Below are 21377 nucleotides of genomic sequence, written 5' to 3'. Positions count from 1 at the left end.
GGCTTTTGGTTTACGTGCATCATTTTTTTGGATGACTTGGCACGTCTGTAAATAATTAAAGATTGTTGCATTCAGATTATCGGAATATCACCAGTGAGTCGGCACAAATGACGCTAGCTATATAGCAAAGTAGGAAAACGCAAAAATGGTGCAATAACGAGACTTCGCGTGAGGTTATATCGCCGACTTCTTGTCCTGAATATGCGATTGAAATTACAGGGTTTGATGTTTACCCATTTACGGGTTCTTACATGGCGCCGGAAACCGAATCCTGTTATCGGATCCCGTTGGATTCAAATACTTTGGGATTCGAATCCTCTGGATTCGGTATTCTATATTGCCCATCCCTATATCCAGTTATGGCAGATATTGAGACCTTCGGTTTTTTACACATTGCCTCGGTGAATTGATGTAATGTTTTTTAAATTATATCGTTTGCTGCTTGTTAATGCGTTTATTTTACAGAGAAACTAAATTATTATCAAAATTTGAAAAAATACATTTCAATAACCAGCTTTTCTTTTTTAAATACCAGATATCTACTTTCAAAGAAGCTTAGGACAGGGACTCAAGCTGATACTATTGACGTTACGTTTCAACTTAATCACGGATATACAACAGGAAGCCAAAACACGCTTCTTACAAGACTAGAAATGAGAAGCTCAGGGGCTTCTGCAATCGAAATGAAAATGACAAACTTAAGGTCGAGTAGTCGTTCGACAAGTGCTGCGGAGGACTCACACGATCAAGAGGCGCGTCAAAAACTTTTGCCACAAATTCAAGATGTCCCGGAACATCTATCGAATTCAAACACTGAAATAGAATCAGCACCAATGATTGAACCTGCAAACATTGAAGATGTACATGATAATATAAGCTTAATTTCAGCTGATGTTATAACTTCAGATTCAGATGTTAAATTATGATTGTTGTAAACATCTATATAAATATGAAATGAGACTACAGAATGCTTTCGTTTGGCCGTCATGTGATTTATCGTAAGCTGTCCATTTGGGTTAGACATACCGGTATATATTTTGGCGCTCCCGAAGTATGGCGCACAACCTGAACTCTAACCTGGTACACATACTATGTTCAGGTTGTGCGCCATCTTGGTGCACATAACTTCTGAAGGTCCTATATTTTTACATAAAATATTATTCTTAAGATATATAAATACCACAAACAATGCGGCCAAATCAGCTGGCCCAGAGGACAACACAAAAACAGGAAGGGTCTCAATGTAGAAAAAATTTACAAAATATGTCATACTATTATTTTTTTGAAACATAGCAAGGACGTAACAAGAAACGTAACCCCAAATAAACTCTTCGTAGTGGGTGTACAAGGGTCTTTATTTGAGGAGAGAACAAAGTGTGACAAATACCAACTTCCTTTCTTCAACAAGTGTGATTTGAATGTTTTATTGATGGCATCCAGCTCTTTTATTTCAACTAAACTATTTCTGAATTTATATTTTATAGAGATTGCAACATTCCGATTATTTTTCCTATTTTGTATATATGTTATTTAAGTTTTTTTGACCAAATACCTTAACTTACTGTGTGAGGGTACAGGTGCCAAGCGCAGAATTACTGAGATTGTGTGTATTTTTATTATGGAGCAAAATGACTTCAGTCACCAAATAATAATTCGAAATTAACATCGACTAAGAATGGGCCAAAGTCAACCCTTTTTAAATCACGATTTATTTCAGTCGATAGATCAATTTCATTTCCAATAAATACAAATCAGACTAGCCAATCTCAAAAGGTAATTCAAAAAAAGTATCAACTTCTTGTCAATAAGCAGCATAGCTAGGATTCTAATATCATAGCCCTCTATTGGTACACTTACATTTGATTTTTTGAAGAAGCTGCACTGCACTAAATTAAATCAAGATCTACCAAGACAATTTGTCATTTGTATCACAGAAAATTTGCCATTTTCTGTGTCTATATATTCTCAATCCAATTTGTTTATTACTTATAGGTGCATATTAAAAAGCCAAACAAATGCGGCAAATTGTTAAAATAATTGACTATGAAGTGTGTACATACTATCATATAAGAGTGTTCCCAAAAAGTAAATGAAAAACAGCCAAATTTTGGATCAAATATCAGCACCATAATCAATGCCTACAAATTTCAGTAAATTGTTGAACGAAATTCCAATGTGACCCATAAGAAAAACATCAAAAACGTCTTATGTATTGTACCTCATTTGCTATATAACTACTAAAGAAAAATAACGATTCGCATACGTTCAAACATAGGCGTAGCCAGGGGACCCTGAAGGGCCATGCACCCCACAAAATGTTCAACATTTGCGGCATTTCCAGTGAGACATAACTTCCCTGGCTTGCTATCAATAATCCTTTCACCAATAGAGATAAATGAAAATGCGCGCATGTATAATACCTTGGATAACTTCGCCACCGAAGTAAGTCTGTAGAGAAATTCTTCAAGATATTATAAGATATCAGTGCCTGCTTTTATCTAGTCTTGTTCGGAGCAAAAGGCACGAGTGAGTGTCGTACGTAATGATACAAGAAAAAAAATTGGGGCTGGCTACGCTCTTGTGTTCAAAATAAATCCTTGTTGTATAGTCTCTTGCAACAAGTTTCAACTAATGAATTATGTTATATTATGAAATGCTTAGGACAGGCTGTCTTCAAAGACCCGAGTTTTCCATCAAAATCCACCAATAATTATGTGTCGGTTTTTAATGTAAATGCCTATCACTTTTATTATAATAAGCCTTGTTCATATGTGCAGTTTATTTTTTCATTACTTACTTTTACCAGTTTATTTAATATCAGTATTTTTACATTGTTTTTTATAAAGACGCCTGCTGCCTCTATTTCATTGTTCAATTGTTGCAAATAAAATAAATTTTGTAAAATAAACGTTTAATAAATTATGAAGAGGTAGATAGTTCCTGGGGACCGGACTGTGGCCTTTTTAAACTATATAGGACCATGGATAGAAACCAAACATTTTTCGAGACTCAATCAACAAAACCAGGAAATGATTGTGTTATGCTGTGAGGAACAATTCTTTACGCTGAAGGTTTCAACTGACAAACAAGTTGCCAGAAACTGAATCATCGAACTGGTTAATTGTGTTTATGCCAGTGCTAGCTGTTTTACGGTTAAAATTTAAAATATGAAGCTTTCCCCTGAAATTGAACGGTGCATATTTATTCCATTGCCATGGCAGTTTCAATGAAGATTGAAAAATATGTGACCATTTGAAGCAAAATTGATTGAGAAAATTTACTATTCAAATAGGGTTGAAAACATGGTGAAATTCTGTATTGACAATTATACCTACAGTTCCCAACCGTTACGTGGAGAATTTTGCCGTTTTTGTGGAGGAATCTTGCTTTGTATTTGCTGTAGTATTAGCCATAGTTCTTTAATATAACTATAATACTCATTGTGCACTTCTTGAACTGTACTAAAGTGGGACTAGCTTAAAATAAATAAACTACTTTTATGCACAGTAGGGGGTGGGCGGGAAATACAAAGTTCCACCAATTAATAAAAAAGATCATATAAAAAGGGCAGAGGATATTAACTTTTATGCCTACAGCATACCGGTACTTCGTTGATATAAATTGTTATGACTCAAAAAGCGTGGTAATGTTTTATATCATCAGGTTGCGATATGCGTCTAAATGTAATTAATAATGAATTACTCATTGTAATGCAGTTCATATTCATTTTTATACATATTAATATAAATTTTATAACGAAGAACTAAACATCTTGCCAATCTATATCAGTGATGAATAACACTGAAATAGTCTTTCATAATATGATCATTTTTGACAGTAAATGAGAATTGAATTTGTACACACAGAGTGACCACTAAAAACAAAACTCGGTTCATTTGGAACATTTTTCAGAGAGAACAATAACTTTTGCGCAAAGTTTTCTAGATTACTGAAACTTTTGGGTACAATCATACACAAACAGAAGTTTAACGGCTAAATTTTTTTTTTTTTTCATTTTTATAACAGTAATTATGAAACTTATAGTTCTATTTCTTGGAGCGTTATCCCAGAAATATAAACAATAAGGCTTAGTTAAATGATGACCCCAAAAAAATTAAATCTAAACATGTAGTTTCATTACGCCTGGTTGGTTCTGCCAGGTTCCATTAGAAACAGTAATTTTCCATTATACCGGTAGATTTGATGCATCAAACTTTACATGAACTTGCAACTTATAAGTTTTCAAGCATTTCTAAACTGAATGTATTCAACACTCTCATCACAGGAAAGTAACATTCAGGTATTTAATAATTACGCATCCTGATGCGGTGTCAAACGTGACAATTACCTCCATTTTCATGCTATGACTAAAGGTTAAATTGCTGCTAAATACATTCTTACAGCGCGAGTGTTGTTTCAACTTTTCAACAACGAAGAACAACGCCAAACAATTATCAAGATGATAGATTATTTTAAACGAAACAATTAATGGAAAAGGAATAAAGCGAATATTTTAGTAGTAGTAGAATTTAAATGTTATGAAATATCGTTAACAACATAATAAATTGTAATATTATATACATTATGAAACATTGTTATAATAATATATAATGCATATGGATGACAATGAAAAAAAAGTAAACCAACGTCAATAAACTCTGATTGGCAGCTAGGTAGATAATTTAATTTACAAAAAATATTACATTGACTATTTTAGGTTGGGATGTCAAGAGATTTTTTGAAATAAAATTCGAACAAAATCATGAAAATATACTCAAAAGTTCAAATGCGGAATTGAAATTACTATATTTTTAGGTAAAATATACTATTTTATTCAGGTCAAATTTATATCATGATTTCACTGTAATTAAGTTATATTTGAATACAATAGAATATAATTTAAATAATCCAAACCAACTGTAACATTGAATTCTATCATACCAAAATTATTATATTATGGAGAATACTTTTGTAAACTTATACAAACCAGAAGAAAGACAAGTAAATAATATTAACTTCTCAAAGTGCACTGCACTGTTTATGCCGAGATATTAGTAGGTACACCACCATTAGTCTGACTTTGACAAATCTAATGCAAAGTTTGTTATAAAATTTACCAATAAAAATTGACTATGCTTTATTCACCCCTAGCATTATATGAAAATATATCATATGGAGCCAGCCCCATTAGAAATATCCAATTATTCATATAAATTCAGCCAAACTGTTTTCTCAATAATTTTCTCAGTTCAGTCAAAAGTATTCTGTTCCTTCTAAAATAAAGTAGATCCTTGTATATCAGTGACTGCTACAGAGCAAAATAAGTTTGGCCAAGTAACCAGTTGGATGTATAGAATGACTGAGTTTGGAAAGTCCAAATCCTTACTATTTGGATAGATTACCCATTTTTCAACAAATTTTTATGAATTTCAACTCTGCATATCTTTTTTGACCTAGATACGAAGCTAATCAAATGATATCAATGGGCCATCGATGGACTTCGTAGATTGAGTTGAAACTTTAGTCTTGATATCTTTAGTGTTTGAATTTTCAAAAGATTCCCAATTGAAGTCCCTGGATGATTTTGATTGTTCATTAGAGCTTTTGTTATTATTATCAAACAGGCCCAACAAAAGTTCACCATCAGTTAATTCTTGTTGACGTTCAACAATTTGCAGAGGACGAGTTTTTACGTGTTCGGCTCGGCGAATAGAACTTGTACGACGTTTTGGAAGAATAGTTGTTGAAGTTTGAGTTCTTTCCTCTGAGAAATTGAAAAGTTCGTTTTCAAAACCGCTCATTTTTTGCTCGGAATTCACAGAAGTTTGACCTTGTGCTGCTTTATCCCAAGCGTCATTATTAAACAATTTGTCAAAGTTGGTATTAGTGGAAGTTTGCCAATCAGATAGGTCAATAAGCATACTAGAATTAGATTCCCGCTCAGGAGTAACATCATTTGGCGTTGCCATGATTTCTAACGAGTTGTTGTTATTAACAGTTCTATTATTGTTGATGCTATCAAAGTCATTGTCGATTAAATTATATCGGCGAGTTGGTTTTGGAGGTGGGGGTCGTGTGGGTTTGTGTTTTGACTCCGGCGATTCTGATGGACTTTCTGGAATTGGTCGAGGTGGTGGAGGACGTGGGGGCCTCATTGGACGAATATTTTCACGTAACGATTGTCTGCTCTTTAACGAGGATGGACGAGGCGAAGAAGCTTCTTTTTCTTTTTGGATCTCTTTCACTGCAATTTTCATATCACGCATGCTTTGACGCGCACTTTCTCTTGCTGATTTCATATTAGATTTTGCATGTTTTTTCACGTTATAAATAAACTCATTTCCTTTTCGACTAACCGTCAACCATTCTTTATACATTGCATTCCCATTTTCTCCATTATGACGTTGTAATTCTGTAACCTCGTTTTCGAAAGCGTCACGAAATCCGATACCATTATTAAGCATTTCCATTCGTTTGTCAACAAATTCTCTAAATGTTTGTAATTGCACTAACGATTCTGCAAAATTTCTGCGACTTCCGACTTTATGAAGTTCAATAAATTTTTCGTCGTCAAAAACGATAGACTCACCCATTCTGAATTTCAGAGCACTCCTATATCCTCCAATTAACCTTGCTTGTGTTTTGAGAAATGCTTCAGCTAAATTAGTTCCGACAGCTATATTTGGCTTTCCTAAATGCGAGCGTAAAAATGACGTTGCTTCACTTGGCATATTGTCCAAATCATCATATGGTGTAATAACAGTTTTTTCATCAATATCAACGATAACAACTCCATCGGACAATGCAGATTGTTGAACTAATGGTAATAGCGAAGCATGTAAACCAACAATAAATGGCATTGGTGCATGACAATAGTCGATTATATCTTGCGGCAACAAAGGGATAAAAATGTGTTGCCAAGTTAGGGGAAACAATAGGGCTTCTGCCGCAAAAATACAACCGGTCAGAATACTCAAACTGGTCGCTGCAAAAATAATTCTCCTTTCGAACATGAGAGCTGCGAATATTTCCAACATATTTTTCGGATGGATTGCTGAAATATATTCCATCATATTTCGATTTTCGGGAATTGATGGCAGGTCGTTTTCATCTGGGGCGCAGAATGTTAACGAACTGCTAACATTAACTATTACTTTTGGTTTTGGTATCGGCATTAGGTACAAATCGTCCAAAAGTAACTGGAGGGTATTCAAATCATTTCGACTATGAATAGTCCGAACACAGTTCAAAAATTTATAAAATATCTCAAACCACGGAAGAGGACTAATAAAACAGTAACATTGCCGACCACTGTCCACCAGTTTACAAAAACCATATGTATGAGTTTTATCTAAATCAGTCAACATGAACGCAAAATGCTGATGTCTCTGGCCGATAGCAGATATGTCAGATTTTTTGAATGGAAAACAAAATTTCTGGTATTGACGAAGCTCTTTATTGTCCGATGCATCTTTGGGATAAAAGTAGATTGGTGCTGATATTTCATCAATGCCCAAATTTGCAATGAAAAAGCAGTGAAAGATTTTAGATTCTTCACTATTTTGAGTATCCATTTTTTATAAAGTATTTCCAACACTTGAAATATCAATTATGTACCGGTATGCTCCATTATAAAAAAAAATATCTGTAAGCACAAATATATTTCAGTATTTCAACATTTTTCAGCAGTTATTCCAGCTATTGGATTTGATTCTATTGCTGTATTGAAGTTAGGTTAAAATCAATTGACAGTACCTGTAGTCATTTTAGTATGGTAGTATTTTGAGAGAAAAATAAGGAAATAGTGGTTTCGAATGCATGCACTTAATCAATGAAATAAGTTGGAATAATATCGTGATCGAGATGCATGTGATTTATATAAATATTATTTAAAATAACTAATAACAAAACAATTCAGTTTGTGATACCATACCAAAAGTCAATTTCCAGATTTCTGTATTGCGCTACTGACTGACTGCACTAGGAGTCAGGACGGTAGGATTAGGAAGTTTTGCTTCTATGATTTACATATCTCAGTATCTGTATATCCCAGTACAGCAGTACTGCAGTACCGTAGCCTATCAAAACATCCCAGTAAAGAAGCCTAGCTTATGTCTGTATGTTCTTTACAGTACACTCATTTTCTGCTTTACCGGTATCGGTACTACCGGTACCGGTACCTGTTTATAGGCCAATCAATTGTACTTATTGCAGTATTGTCTTTGATGAGCCAAGCAACCAGAATTCCGACGTCCTGACGTCATTACAGCAGTATCTCAGTCATATTACAGTCTGTTTCAGCTACGGGGTTAAATGACATGAATTAATAAAGTTATACACACAATCGATCGCTACTTCAGTACCATATCGTAGGAAATACTGTAATATTCGGTAATATTCGATGGATGTTTATATTGTATACCGGTACCGGTACCGTATGTATGCATTCCTGTCTAACGTGAATTGCCAATTTCGCCGCAAGGTACCGCCACGGAGTAACCAGACAAAATGAATGTGTGGAGAATAGGGATAGGATAGGAGGACAGGAATAGTGAGTAGAAAATCTTCATAAAAAAACGGTATTAACGAACTTGGCGATGATATGGATAAAACATGAATTCATATATTACAAAAGTTTATTCCGAATATAACACTGTTTATTCTTGTAATCATCACAAACAAAAACCCATCTTTCATCAAATGTTACTCCTTCTCTTTATGTTTCTTTATATAAATCGATATGTCGCAGACGTCACGCCCAATCTGCCGGTTCACGTTTTATGTGGGAAGTTATTTGCACTTTGGGCTAGTTCAGATTATTTCGCAGCTACAAGGCGGGGCGGCGGAATGAGAGTATCTGACTCACTTTGATTTAATTGGGAAAATTAAGGAAATTGTGTTTCAGTTACTAGCAATTTCAGTACCCACTGAATCTCTTTTAATGAGTGCTACTGGGTTGTTGTTTCTAGTGTCAATGTATGCTTGTCATCTAAGCATTTACAAATCTTCAGTACTGCAGTAATAAACTGTTTATATTTGATTGATTATAAGATGATGGAATACTTTCAAATCCTATTTCAGTATTTACTAATTGTTATTTTTGTTTTGGTTTCATTTAAAAAAATAATAATTCATACTGTTATAGTGTCCATGTTAATTTCTGATTGAGTAGGGAGGTAGTGAAAAACTGTATTTACTGCATCTATCTATTGCTGCACTTGCGGCTCACACATCCACTTGCTACTATATTTTGAACCTACTTTAAATAACTTAAACTGAGAATCAAAAATTCTTAGATCCAAATTGTCCAAGTTTGTTTGCAAAATTGAAACTTTTGTTTCAATCATTAAAAAGTTTTAAATAAGTTTATTATCTATTTGAAATAAGATCTGATAGTTCTTATAAATCAGTATTCAGATTTTTATTTTTTTAATACTTTCATGCTGATTAGAAATAAGTTCTGGAGTTAGATTGAACAAAAGTAATTGAACTTGTCATTGTGACCTCATAATACAGTAATATGTTCAATATTATATCCACAATGGTTAGTAATTTCCAATATTAGCATCTATAGCAGGGGTCGGGAACCCATGGCTCGCGAGCCATATATGGCTCTTTTGGTGACGGCATATGGCTCCCAAAAAAATCTAATATTCTAAGACTAAGCTTACTATTGTTACGAGATTTCAAACACTTTTATAGCCAATTTTGGCAGGAAATTCCCAATACGTTTGAGAATGCGCGCCCAGCACATGTCTATGTTATGTGAGATAATCACCAGACAGGCATTGTGACAAAGAAGGGGATTCTGGAACATATATTGTGACATCACAAAGCGATAGAGTTTTAAAAACACTACGGAGATGCCTAAACGAAAAAGGGTGATGAGTACCGTAGATTTCAACTTGGGCTGCAAGTGAGCAACCGACCCCTGATCTATAGGCTATATATATTTACGGGAAGAGATTCACAAAATGGCGATACAGGGGCTTTGTTTATTTGTTAATATTTAATTGTTTTAGGGCATGGAATAGATTTCATAATGTGAATCAAGTCCGATCCTTTTACAGATTAAACGGGTCGTTCCTGGTTATCCTAACTCCACTTTATTATTTTGAAAAATGATTCTTTCCAATAGTTTTGTGTGATATGAAAAACCAAAAAATCACTATTTAAACTACAATTCAGTTCTTACCACATCGCTATTTCGTGAGATGTGTGGGTTGCTCCTTATCCAAGAATTCCAAATAACTCTGGCTTGAATAACATAATTCGGTTGTTCCTAAAATCGATGGAGTTGAAATATGATTAGTGTTAGAAAGATTCTGAATAATATAAAATAATTCCGCTAAGTCCTAACATATTTTAGGTATCAGTGGCTGCTTGTACAGGGTCCTGTTCGGAGTGAAACGTGGTTAAAAAATGGATAAGACTTGTCATTAACTTTCCTCTCTTGGGGATAAACATAGAACTCCTATTGGTATGAGTATAACTCAAAATGCAAAATTCTTACACTTCCAGTGTATTTTGCTTTTTTACTAACACCCTCTTAAAATACTGTAATAGCAGTTTTTATAGCCTCGTCCGGGCACATTTCCATAAGAATATTCTGAATACACATGCTTCAATAACTCTCAATCATAAATTTGAAATGTCTCAACACCTGTATTTTAGATTCCATACTTCTGCATTAGTAGTATTATCTTGTAAGGATACTATTTCTACCTTTTATTTGTGTTTTGGAATATCCTACTGTCAGTCATGTCTTTCGTTAGATCGAGCAAATTTCGTCATGTGTTTGGAAACAATACAAAGGCAGATGGCTGTTATACTGGATTCAAACCAGACGGGACCGGAGATTCGAACTGTGCTGTCAGCAGAAAATTTTTGGCTTTTATAAAAAATTCAAAAATTTTTGTGATTGGATTGGATAAGGTATGATATTTATGATACACTGTTCTTCAAGCTAATTGAAATTTTATCATCCAAGGACCTAGTAAGAATGACAACAGAATATGGATGACCAAATCCAAGAAGTTTTTAATACATATTGTGGAATATTATATTTAAAAAAGGAATAAATTCTAATTTGGGACGTTTGGGATGTTCAACAATTTTTTTTACATAATGATAGAGATTGATTGTTATAAGGCTGAAGATTTAAAATAGACTGTTTTGATTTGTTTAGTAACTAAGCCTAAAATGGTCTGATGATATTTATTAGTTAGATGTTTATCCTATGCTCTACCTGTACTGGTATAAGGATGAAAGGGAAATGATTTGTTGTGCTATTTAGCCATCCTATCACCCCCCCCCTCACCTGGTATAAACATGAATTCTGTCGAATCAATTTTTTACAAACAGGCATGTATAGGCTAATTCATCTTATATGCCAAAATTTATCGTTATTTATATTTTTCAAGACTGGTCGTCATGAAGAAAACAACATGCATTACATTGATTGTAAAAACAAGGTTTTGGACGTGGCATGGTCACCATTCCATGATAATGTACTTGCTAGCTGTGAAGAATCGGGACATGTTAATGTAATGTATTTCATCTGTATAGGTTTCATATTATAACTATAAGTATTTTATTTAGTTTAAAGATGATGATAAATTAAAAGTTGAGTATTGAACAGCAAAATTAGATAGAAAATATTTAACTTCATATCGCATTTTCTGGCTAATAAGCAGAGCCAATTGTTACCGATCATTAAAAGGGAAGGCAGAAATATTGTGTTACCTTTTTTCTCTTTTTGTCTGTTAATAAGCACCAATGCGCTCTGTATTTTTATCTTAATTGCACTATCAAAAATAATAATCACAGTAGAGATACAGTGTGAGAGCGCGGATTTACAAAAACTGATGGAAATGGCACGATATTGTCCCTCTTTTCGGGTACAAAGGTAATAATAAGCGTAGCCGGACCATAATGCGACCCCAGAATATCAGGACAAAAAATTGACTTTTTATCCGGAAATTAATTCCCTTCATATAGAATTGATTCATCTCAACTAAATTATTATTTAGTCTATAGAAATAAAATTGCCTATTTTCTCAAAATTCATTACTTTGCTATATGCTTCGTTTAATAATTTTAAACAAAAAAATTATTCACATGTTTTTATTATATATTTAGATTTGGACAATACCTGAAGATGGACTTGAGGATGTGATGTCCGAACCATCGTATCATTTCTCAAAGCAAACTAAAAAGGTTACTTTTATTCAATGGCATCCAACTGCTGAATATATATTGGCTGTTGGAGGTATGTATCCTTGCTTTTGTTTATTAATTATTGGTCATTGTAACTGGTTGTACATAAAATGGCCTATGTGCTTCAAGAGACTAGTAGTGACAATCGTACTTCGTAGATATTAAAAACATGTTAGCTGTAGAGATTGTGGTATGGTCCCAGTCGCCATTTCCCTTTTAACTGTCCTTCGAAATGTGTTGTTTACAGAATAAACTATACACTTTGTTCTATATCAAATAATCACCAGCTTCGAAAGTTATTAATGTTTAACTAAGCCTTTCGGAAGCCTTAACAACATTTGCCTAAAGCTAATTCACATATTAATCGAAAGAAAAGGACATTTTTTCACTCAGAGCAAGGCATACAATGATACAATTTTGACATTATTAATAATACCTGATTTTAGTATATACAATCCACCATTAGGACATGATAATGCTCAATTTTGAACAAATGATGAAATTTTGACATTATCAATATTACCTGATTTTAGAATATAACTTTCAAACTGAGTTGAAGATATATTCTGTTGAGTGTCAAGAGGCCAACATCACGTAATGATCATTTTACATGCGGACCATCGTCATGTTTATTTTTCCATCCCTCAAGCTGATTGATGACTCAATTTTAAAAATCTATACACTTCTGAACACATCTCTGCATAAGTGCTATATCTACTACACTATTTTTGATGATTTGCGCTTCCATTTGTTTGGCATATATCATAAACAGACATGTTATTTGTGCTTTATTAGGTTTCGATAGTTTCATCAGTATATTGGACATTGGACCTGAATGTGATTCCATGGACTCCTTTATTGATATACCTGTTGGTGAGAATCCAACTAACATGGCTTGGAACTACGACGGAAGTCTTATCGCCATAACAACTAAAATAGATAGGAAAATGGCTCTTCAAATCGTCAACCCAAGAACTGGGGAAGTGTTACAGGTAGATAAGTAGCAGGAATTATTTAAGCTCACAAATTTAGTATAACCATGTGGACTGAAAATATTATAAGACACTTATCATACATTCCTCTCCAAAGCAGGCCCTATACAATGCCCACTGATATCTCACGATATGTGAGGAGTTACTTTTTATTTTTTGGAAGGAATCTTTACGATTCGGCATTGCCTGCTCAATTTATTACAATCTGAGTGAGCTGGATTTGAACCTGAGATGTGTAATCTGCGATGACAGTTAAGTTTAATGCTTTACCCGCTAGGCCATCACGCAGTCCAAATTATTTACTTGGTATAAACAATGAATGGAAAGATTATTAACACTTTATCGATAGTCAGCGATACCCATATAAACTAAAAATCTTGATTAAATTTTGGCTTTCCTACTGATGAGTGTCACTCACATTCTGTTTCTTCACTAGACAAACGAACAATGCCATCTTGGAACCAAACCGACTAAAGTTGTGTTCATGAAAGGCGGTGCCATTATTACTGTGGGAGTAGACAAAAATGCTAATAGGTCGATTGTCTTGTGGGACAAGGTATGTGCGTCTTATGGATAATGTAGAATGTTTTTCATAATATTAATAGTAGTATACTCCTAGGAAAAGGAATCATTTTGAACATTTTTATTCAAAAATTGTCGATTTTAATATTGTCGACACAATACACAAAATATATTTATTTTTACATGATTCTACTACTACTCTACTACATTTTTTACTTTATTACTATTCTGCTTATCTACGAAATCACAATACTTTCTGTGTATAGATTATTTTAGATATTCCATTTCAGAAAATTCATATTCAAAAATATATTCTGTATAGTAAATTACTTGTTCCGAATTTTGTAAAATTTATCATATATTGAATACATAAATACAACATAATATTTACAGTTGCGATAGTAATTTTCAACTATGCAGAGCCGGATTTGTATTTTACTGTTTTTATTTAAATTAATTTCAGAAAGATATTACGAAAGAGGTTGATGAAATCAGCATTGGGAGTGGGAGTGCTAATCCTGTTCCATATTTAGATTTGGAACTGAATGTCTTGTTCACATATGCAAAGGTAAAACATTGTTTTTTTCTTAGACATAAAAAATAAATTTATCAAGTGTTCTAGAATTTTTCTTGTTATTTTCAACATTTTGATGTCCTACTTTTTGAAATACGCTTGTGAAATATTTTTTTTGAAACGATTTCCCTGAAACATAGTTACAAGCACTCATAAATAAAAAGAAAACCGATAGTGGTTCTCAACCTCTTTTCTTGCGTGGCCCACTTCTGTTGCACAAAAATCCTGTAGCCCATCAACTTTCTCATGCAAGGGAAAAACTAAAAGAAGAACAAAAAATTCTTTCCGCAAAAATAGGCATTTCCACTTTTTTTACCCGAAGTAAAAAGACTACTCAGTTTCCAAAAATAATTCATTGCCACTTCAATCAAATTATACCTATTTATCAGTAATTCCAGCAATTCTTTAATATGTTTATGGCTCACCCGAAGATGTTTATGTGGCCCAGCAGTCATGCCATGCACATGCTCGAACAATTTTGAAACAGCTACACTATATTGATTGAGAGTTTTCTGAACTCAGCATTGGAGCAAAATTTAAAGATATCTGAAAATTGACAACACTGAGATAACGAATGAATTTTTAAAAAATAATACAAATTCATTCATTTTGAATATTTTATTTTAAATACCATTGTATTTCAATTTTTTTTTTCAGGGCGAATCTGTTGTTAAATATTATGAAATTGAAAACGAAAAAAAATTCTATTTCTTGGCTGCCCATCCTGCTACCAGTAGTCAAAAGGGAGGGAGTTTTATTCCGAAATATGCTGTTGATCCAAAATTAAATGAAATCGCAAGGTAAAAGTATAATTTTTTCAATTATAAAAAATTTAGTCAGTTAGTCATCGTAATTTTTCTGTATAGCATATCATATTTATTCTGAATTGAAGTTAGTTAGTAACAGTAAAATCATTAATCTATAACCTTTAAAAAAAAAGGTTATTAATAAGGTAAAATAGCTTTTTACATAATTGCTGATGATTAGTAAAATATTATATCATCGTTGTTTAAAATTGTGTCACTAATATGGTAAATTCTATTTCTGATTCAACATAATTTGATTCATATTTTAAGGTTTTCGTTTCCTAATACTTCAGTGTAATTGCATTATTCTATTGTAGTTTGATTTACTATTACAAAGGCATTTCAGATTTTTAAAATTCCGAAATTATAATTGTTATGTTTTTTGATGAGATACTCTTGCAGGTATATTGTAGAGGACGCTAAAGGAATTTCCCTTATATGACTTTATTTCACCAAGTATAAGTCGTAGATAAAATGAGCACCTTCATCAGTGGACCATGAATATTTTATTATTAAAATCAAGTTTATATTGCTGTAACAATTTCATTAACTTTAACAAAGGAAGTGGCATCTATTTTGAAATCTACACAACGCTACCATATAAGGAAACAGACATGACATCACAAAGTTACAGTTTAATAAACCGTGAGGCCACGGCTGGATTTATAATTGAACTAACATATCGTGAGACGCTTAATCGATCAGCTTATTGATAGAAAAAGGAAACATGAAACTCGCGTATTATTGTCATTCTTTGTATCATTCACAATTTAATAAATTTTCCAGTTGTTCGCCAGCCAACTATTTTCCCCATCGCTGAATTAAAAAGTGTTCTTTTGAGTCTAGTGGAAAACATTACTTAGCCGTATTAGCCAGGGTGCAAAACTAATTTTATTTACCGTACCGCACTTGATATTATTAAATCACATTTTTTAACCTGCCACAGAAGCATAAAATATACAGACTAATTTTGCAAATATTGGAATTACTGGTGAAAAGCATTTTCACCAAATAAACAACATTTTAGATGTTTTAAATTTCATTTTTGAACTTTCATTATTCAATTTTTAAGTCTCAAACTTCTTAATGCTTCACAGGTTCTACAAATTGCATGCGGATAAATGTGAGCCGATCAGCTTCATTGTACCAAGAAAAGTAAGAATAAAATTTTGAGTAAATATAGCTATGATGGAATTATATATTTTCAGTCGGCTTTTGAGTCTGTCTTAAGTCAAGTTTATGGGGAGTACAACAGACTATGATTTGAATTCTGGCATTTGGACTGAATTTTGACTCAATCTTCCAGCTATGAGAAAACCAAATTTTTGCCACAGCATATACTTGTCTGTTAAGAGTGCTTAGTCGACTTAATGCTTCACTAGTTTTAGTTTCAGTCAGAAACTTAGAACTCTTACCACCACTGAAATTTGAATTTTCGACTATGGAGTTGTTCATATTTACAACTTCACCTTGATAAATCTAAAAAAATTTGACATGCTTCCCTAATGCTAAGCCCTGCTAATAAATTAATGAGTAGGGACATTGCGTCAAATACTATAATGAAAATACTGTTCGAATTACCAGAGTCTTTCCTTGCATTGCAGTCGGAAACATTCCAGAAGGATATATATCCAGAATGTAGCTCTAGTGAGCCGGCAATGTCTTCCCAGGAATGGGTTAATGGAAAAAACCACAGTCCATTGAAACACGATTTTCAAACAGGTTAGTGTAGTCGGACACTCCTCCATTCTGATAAACAATATTGTTTTAAATGTGATTACTATTTTGAGTGTTAGATAGTTGGATTGGTTGTATGAAAAAGCAAAATAGCTTCCAAAACAAGTTTCAGATTGACTAATACAATTTTATCAAAATATACAGTGTACGACGGCAGCCAATGTCAAACTCAAAAAAAAGATGTAAGACCAATGAGAAAAGCGCTACCGAAAAGAGATGCAGGTGGTGCTGGGGAAAATACAGACAAAACAAGAAATGCTCCAAGCTATCATCATCAACAACAGGCGAATAATGGAATTCCCGAGGTCTGTGATATTAGTTTGTTAGAATATGCAAGAGTTTATTGCCTGAGCTGGGTAACAATAAACCAGGGATGAATAAAATTTTAAGGGTATGAAACCCTTGTCTACTTATCTGTTGATAAAGATTAGATATTTGGATTATTAAGTAGCTTGTTTAACACAACAGGGCCTTCATCTTCCTTGGCGCGGCGGTGTGGCTCAACGGGCTGAGCGTTAGGAACACGCTCACCACCGCACCTCTAATTACTCTGCGTGGGTTCGCAGGTTCGAATCCCATGCAGGGATGGTTATGTGCGAGAGGATTGCTGGACTCCTCGCTGTCGTTGGGTGGTTCACGTAACCGCTGGTCGGTTATGGCTTCCTCCACCACCAAGTCCATGCTTCCGAAAACAAACAATATAACTAATCCCATACCCGACTTGGAATGGTAACCGGACGAGAGGACGTGGTTCGAAATATGGATAAGCTGTCTTATTGGCTTTCCTCTCCCCCGGGATAAATATGTAAATCCTATCCTATGTAGTAGACGTTACACGCCTGTGAAGGTGTTAGTAATTCAAGTTTATTCAACAATCGTTTTGTTCATAGAAATTTGTTTAAAGTAAGGTTACATACACTCACTCAGCTCAGAATTCTCGCTCTGAGCTGGTGAGACTATAAGGCATTATAATGTAGGATTGCGTGTTAGTAAATACTTTATTGAAGAATCTATTTTTATTCAACTCTACAGGGAATTGACTTCCCAGAATTGCTTGAGGACATGAAGAAAGTCAAAGCAACTGTACGTAAACTGAACAAACGGGTCAACAAATTAGAAGAGCAGTTGAAAAAAGCTGGAATTATACCAGAAGAAGAGGAAGAGTGAGATTACCGATGAGAATACAATGCTGGATACAAAAAGCCATGCTGCAATTTAACCAAAATAGAATATCTTTTCTACTACGACTTAGCAATGTAAAGATTGATTATCAATATCATATAAGAATTTTTCACTTTGATTATCACATATATTGTTTACTGCTTCATCAGCCGCATCCACATAGTGGGTTTGTACCGAAAACATACAATTTCATCAAAGCATGTGGAATGTACATCAATTTACCATTTGATTCAACTTCAACGAAGTTTTCATAACTGTAATTCATGTTAAGGCTACCTGCCACAGCCAAAAAAAGAGCAAAATGTTAGGTAGGCTATTGATTACTGAATAGCTAATCAAAAACAAGTGGACTGTGTGTTAAATATTGGAACGTTTATACATATATATGGATCAGAAACTGCCTTTAGCTGCTGATTTGCAGTATGTAGCAAAAATATAATCAATTTCAAATTTATAACATTCTTTATCGTCCATCGCAATTGAACAATTTTTTGAGTTAGGGTTCAGAGTATATATATATAGTACCTTTCTGCGGAAATATAACCAGTGTTTTTTTTTCTACAATATATAGTACAGAATAATAATGAGTCTTTTGCAGCCAATCAATGAATATGTCAAAATGCAAAATGCATTTATTATCAATTTTGAAATTAGACCGATGACGGATTTTTTGTGATAAAAGATCAGGCATATTGATACTTTTAAAATATTTGGTATTGTATTGCAAACAGAATATCGATTAAATATCTTCTTAACTAAAATTTATTCGATATGAACTGTTAAGGGTTGAATTCACGGAATTGTAAAGTGATTTATGTATTATTATGATGTCCAGAATTATACATTTGAAGAAGACTTTGTTACTGTTATTATAAGTCGAAGCAATTGAGTAAAAGTTAGCAAAATTGTAAATAACATATCATCATCGGTACTATGGTCTGTGTCTAAGCATTGAGAACAATTTTGCCTCCTTTTTTTGCATGTTATATATAATCGGATGTATATAGACATTGAGTCGCAATGGCACACTTCAACAACAAAAAGATGACCGATTTTACCCCATCATTTTTCAGAATAACGGTTATATAGCATGCAGATGTCTACATTTGCATATTAGTTTGGATGCACACAATGTTACCCCATTACTGATGTGTTGTTCGTGCTATTAGCTTGGATGCCCACAAGGGTGCCTCATTACTGATGTATTGTTTATGTTCTACATGTATCTCATTTGTTTTTGAATTTCTGACATTCATTTCCATGTGTGGCTTTCCTGACTAATTAATTATAAGTTCCTTGTATTTATTTTAATTAATCATGATGTATCCTAGGCATTAACTTTGCCAGACATAAACTGATTACCATATTTGCTAAGTTGACAATCTGTTGTGTCAGAAAAACTTGAATGAATTTGCAACTGCAAAAAGTTTTGTCTCTGATTTTGAATATTAAAAGTGAGCTTGGTACTTATTGGTTTGTGATATAATGCAATAGGGCTACAAATAATTGAAGATTTGTAGAAAAATGTGGCTTCAATTTTACATTTGTTATGTTTATAAGAATACTAATTTAATTATTTGTATTGTTTATTCCACATTTACCGTTGGCAACAAACCCAGAAACTAAAACAACTGTATACAATATGCAGTAAAATCATTTCATTGCACAGTAATTTCTCCAAGATTGGACTCGTCCCCAAAAAAATCTAATATTTACATTATGTGTATATGTATATATTTACCAGGATTACTGTTAGCAAGTCACCTTCATAATTTACCAAATAGTACTTTTTATATTATTAATAATCTTGCAAAAGCCGCTCAGTTATTAGTCATCCTAATGAATAAACTGCCAATGGTATGTATAAATGGGACGGACACTCATTACCCATACTTAGAGTAAGGTTTGAAAAGGCTGTTCTCAAATTGGTTTATTATTAGATAAATGATTATCTACGGTATTTCAAATACATTCTAATGAATAGCTCCATATAGAAATCCTTAAAAATTCTGCATAACTTGATTATTTATGCCAGTGGTAACTATTCAGAAATGTATCTCAATATTCTATTTCTTGTGTAAATCCTACGAATTCCTGCCCATTCTATGTAGAAATTCTCATAGTAGTATTCCAATGAATAATCCTGTTGAGACGCCCCTTACTTTTTCACTACGGATGGCGAAATACGTAATGTTGCAAATATTTCAGATAAACAATACTCATTACTAGTAGCATTCATATCGATTTTTTATATAAACGTTAATAGAATTGTAACATTTCTATATCTAATCTGACCACCGCAAGGAATTGCTCATGAGTTTCCTCACTTCTGAGTGAGTGCATAGATATAACCCAAGCTTGCAACAGCAACAGTTTAGTAGAGTGAGCCATATTTTACTTGCATGCCTTTCTTTGAGCGAATATTATGCTGTAATCAGCACTTGTAACTTCCAACAATTCCTCATGTAGTACCATTTCATAAACTCTTTTCTCATTAACCATGATAAAAATTTCCAGATTGTGGCAACGGAATGGCACTGTCCAAGTATGTGTGAGATACTACAAAATGGTATGCTCTTTAACTCAGCTAATTTTGCATTGTAGGATTGTTCAGTTCATTCCGCTGCCACGAATTTTGTGTTACTTGCTCACTGAATTATTATACAAGGAATAATAACAATATAAAAACGAAACTTTAGTGTTTATTCTTGCAAAAAGGACAGTGTTTTCAGGTTATGGATTCAAATCTTATATGTGATTGTAAACTTTGGGGATGGTGCACATCGAAATATTCTACTGTGCCACCACCTTTAGTGCGACTTATCTGGAAGGATTTTGAATCAAGCAATTTCGATTGATTCGCTAATATTATTCCTAACAATAATTTAGCAATGTCATGCATACATAATTAGGTCCTTATTGCGTCCCTTTAGTGCAAGTTATCTGGTAGAATCTCGAATCAAATAATTTCGATTGATTCCTAACAATAATTTAGCAATGCCATGCATATACATGATTAGGTCCTTATTGCATCCAAAAACGATTTGTCAGATGGCCTTATCTGATCCATGCCAGTTTTTGTTCAATTGGTTGCTACCTATTCCCCTTGATGTAAAATAGGCACAAGAGTTATGAAAATGTATTTAATGTTAACAACTCATTAATTATATGAATAGCATCATAAACCAGAAGGAAAGGTAGCACTGAAAACACAAAAATCTACCCACATTCCGATGTTAATTGAAATAAATGTTCCATCGCACCAACCAATGGCTTCAGTTATGCCTACAACACGATGAATGGACAATTACCAATGTCATTACAATACACATCTCATGCTATACT

General features: G+C 33.4%; 3 protein-coding genes across 4 annotated transcripts in view; 2 read left to right on the top strand and 1 right to left on the bottom strand.

Annotated features, from left to right (window-relative positions):
* Nucleotides 1-2908, top strand: part of LOC120333778 (low-density lipoprotein receptor-related protein 4-like) — a 32245-nt gene extending 29337 nt beyond the window's left edge. For both annotated transcript variants that reach the window (XM_039401139.2, XM_078120367.1), the window contains exon 33: nt 536-2908. In XM_039401139.2, the coding sequence (XP_039257073.2) occupies nt 536-926 (391 nt within the window). In that variant the 3' untranslated portion in view covers nt 927-2908. The remainder of the gene's footprint in view (nt 1-535) is intronic.
* LOC120333793 (DENN domain-containing protein 1A-like) lies at nt 2893-7637 on the bottom strand. Its single transcript, XM_039401166.2, has one exon. It carries the CDS (start codon nt 7572-7574, stop codon nt 5466-5468), a length of 2109 nt encoding a protein of 702 aa, XP_039257100.2. The 5' UTR covers nt 7575-7637; the 3' UTR covers nt 2893-5465.
* Nucleotides 7638-10656: 3019 nt separating this feature from the next.
* On the top strand, nt 10657-20725 carry LOC120333813 (coronin-1A-like). Its single transcript, XM_039401194.2, has 11 exons — nt 10657-10935; nt 11424-11546; nt 12142-12271; nt 13015-13211; nt 13648-13767; nt 14197-14301; nt 14965-15107; nt 16211-16268; nt 16718-16835; nt 16995-17155; nt 17883-20725. The coding sequence occupies exons 1-11, from the start codon at nt 10762-10764 to the stop codon at nt 18015-18017; spliced, it is 1464 nt and encodes a 487-aa protein (XP_039257128.2). The 5' UTR covers nt 10657-10761; the 3' UTR covers nt 18018-20725.
* Nucleotides 20726-21377: the final 652 nt, after the last annotated feature.

This window comes from Styela clava, chromosome 15 (assembly GCF_964204865.1).
Source record: "Styela clava chromosome 15, kaStyClav1.hap1.2, whole genome shotgun sequence".
In the NCBI taxonomy this organism is placed as follows: Eukaryota; Metazoa; Chordata; class Ascidiacea; order Stolidobranchia; family Styelidae; genus Styela; species Styela clava.
The sequence above is the reverse complement of the archived record's forward strand: the minus strand, read 5'-3'. Positions and strand labels throughout refer to the sequence as shown.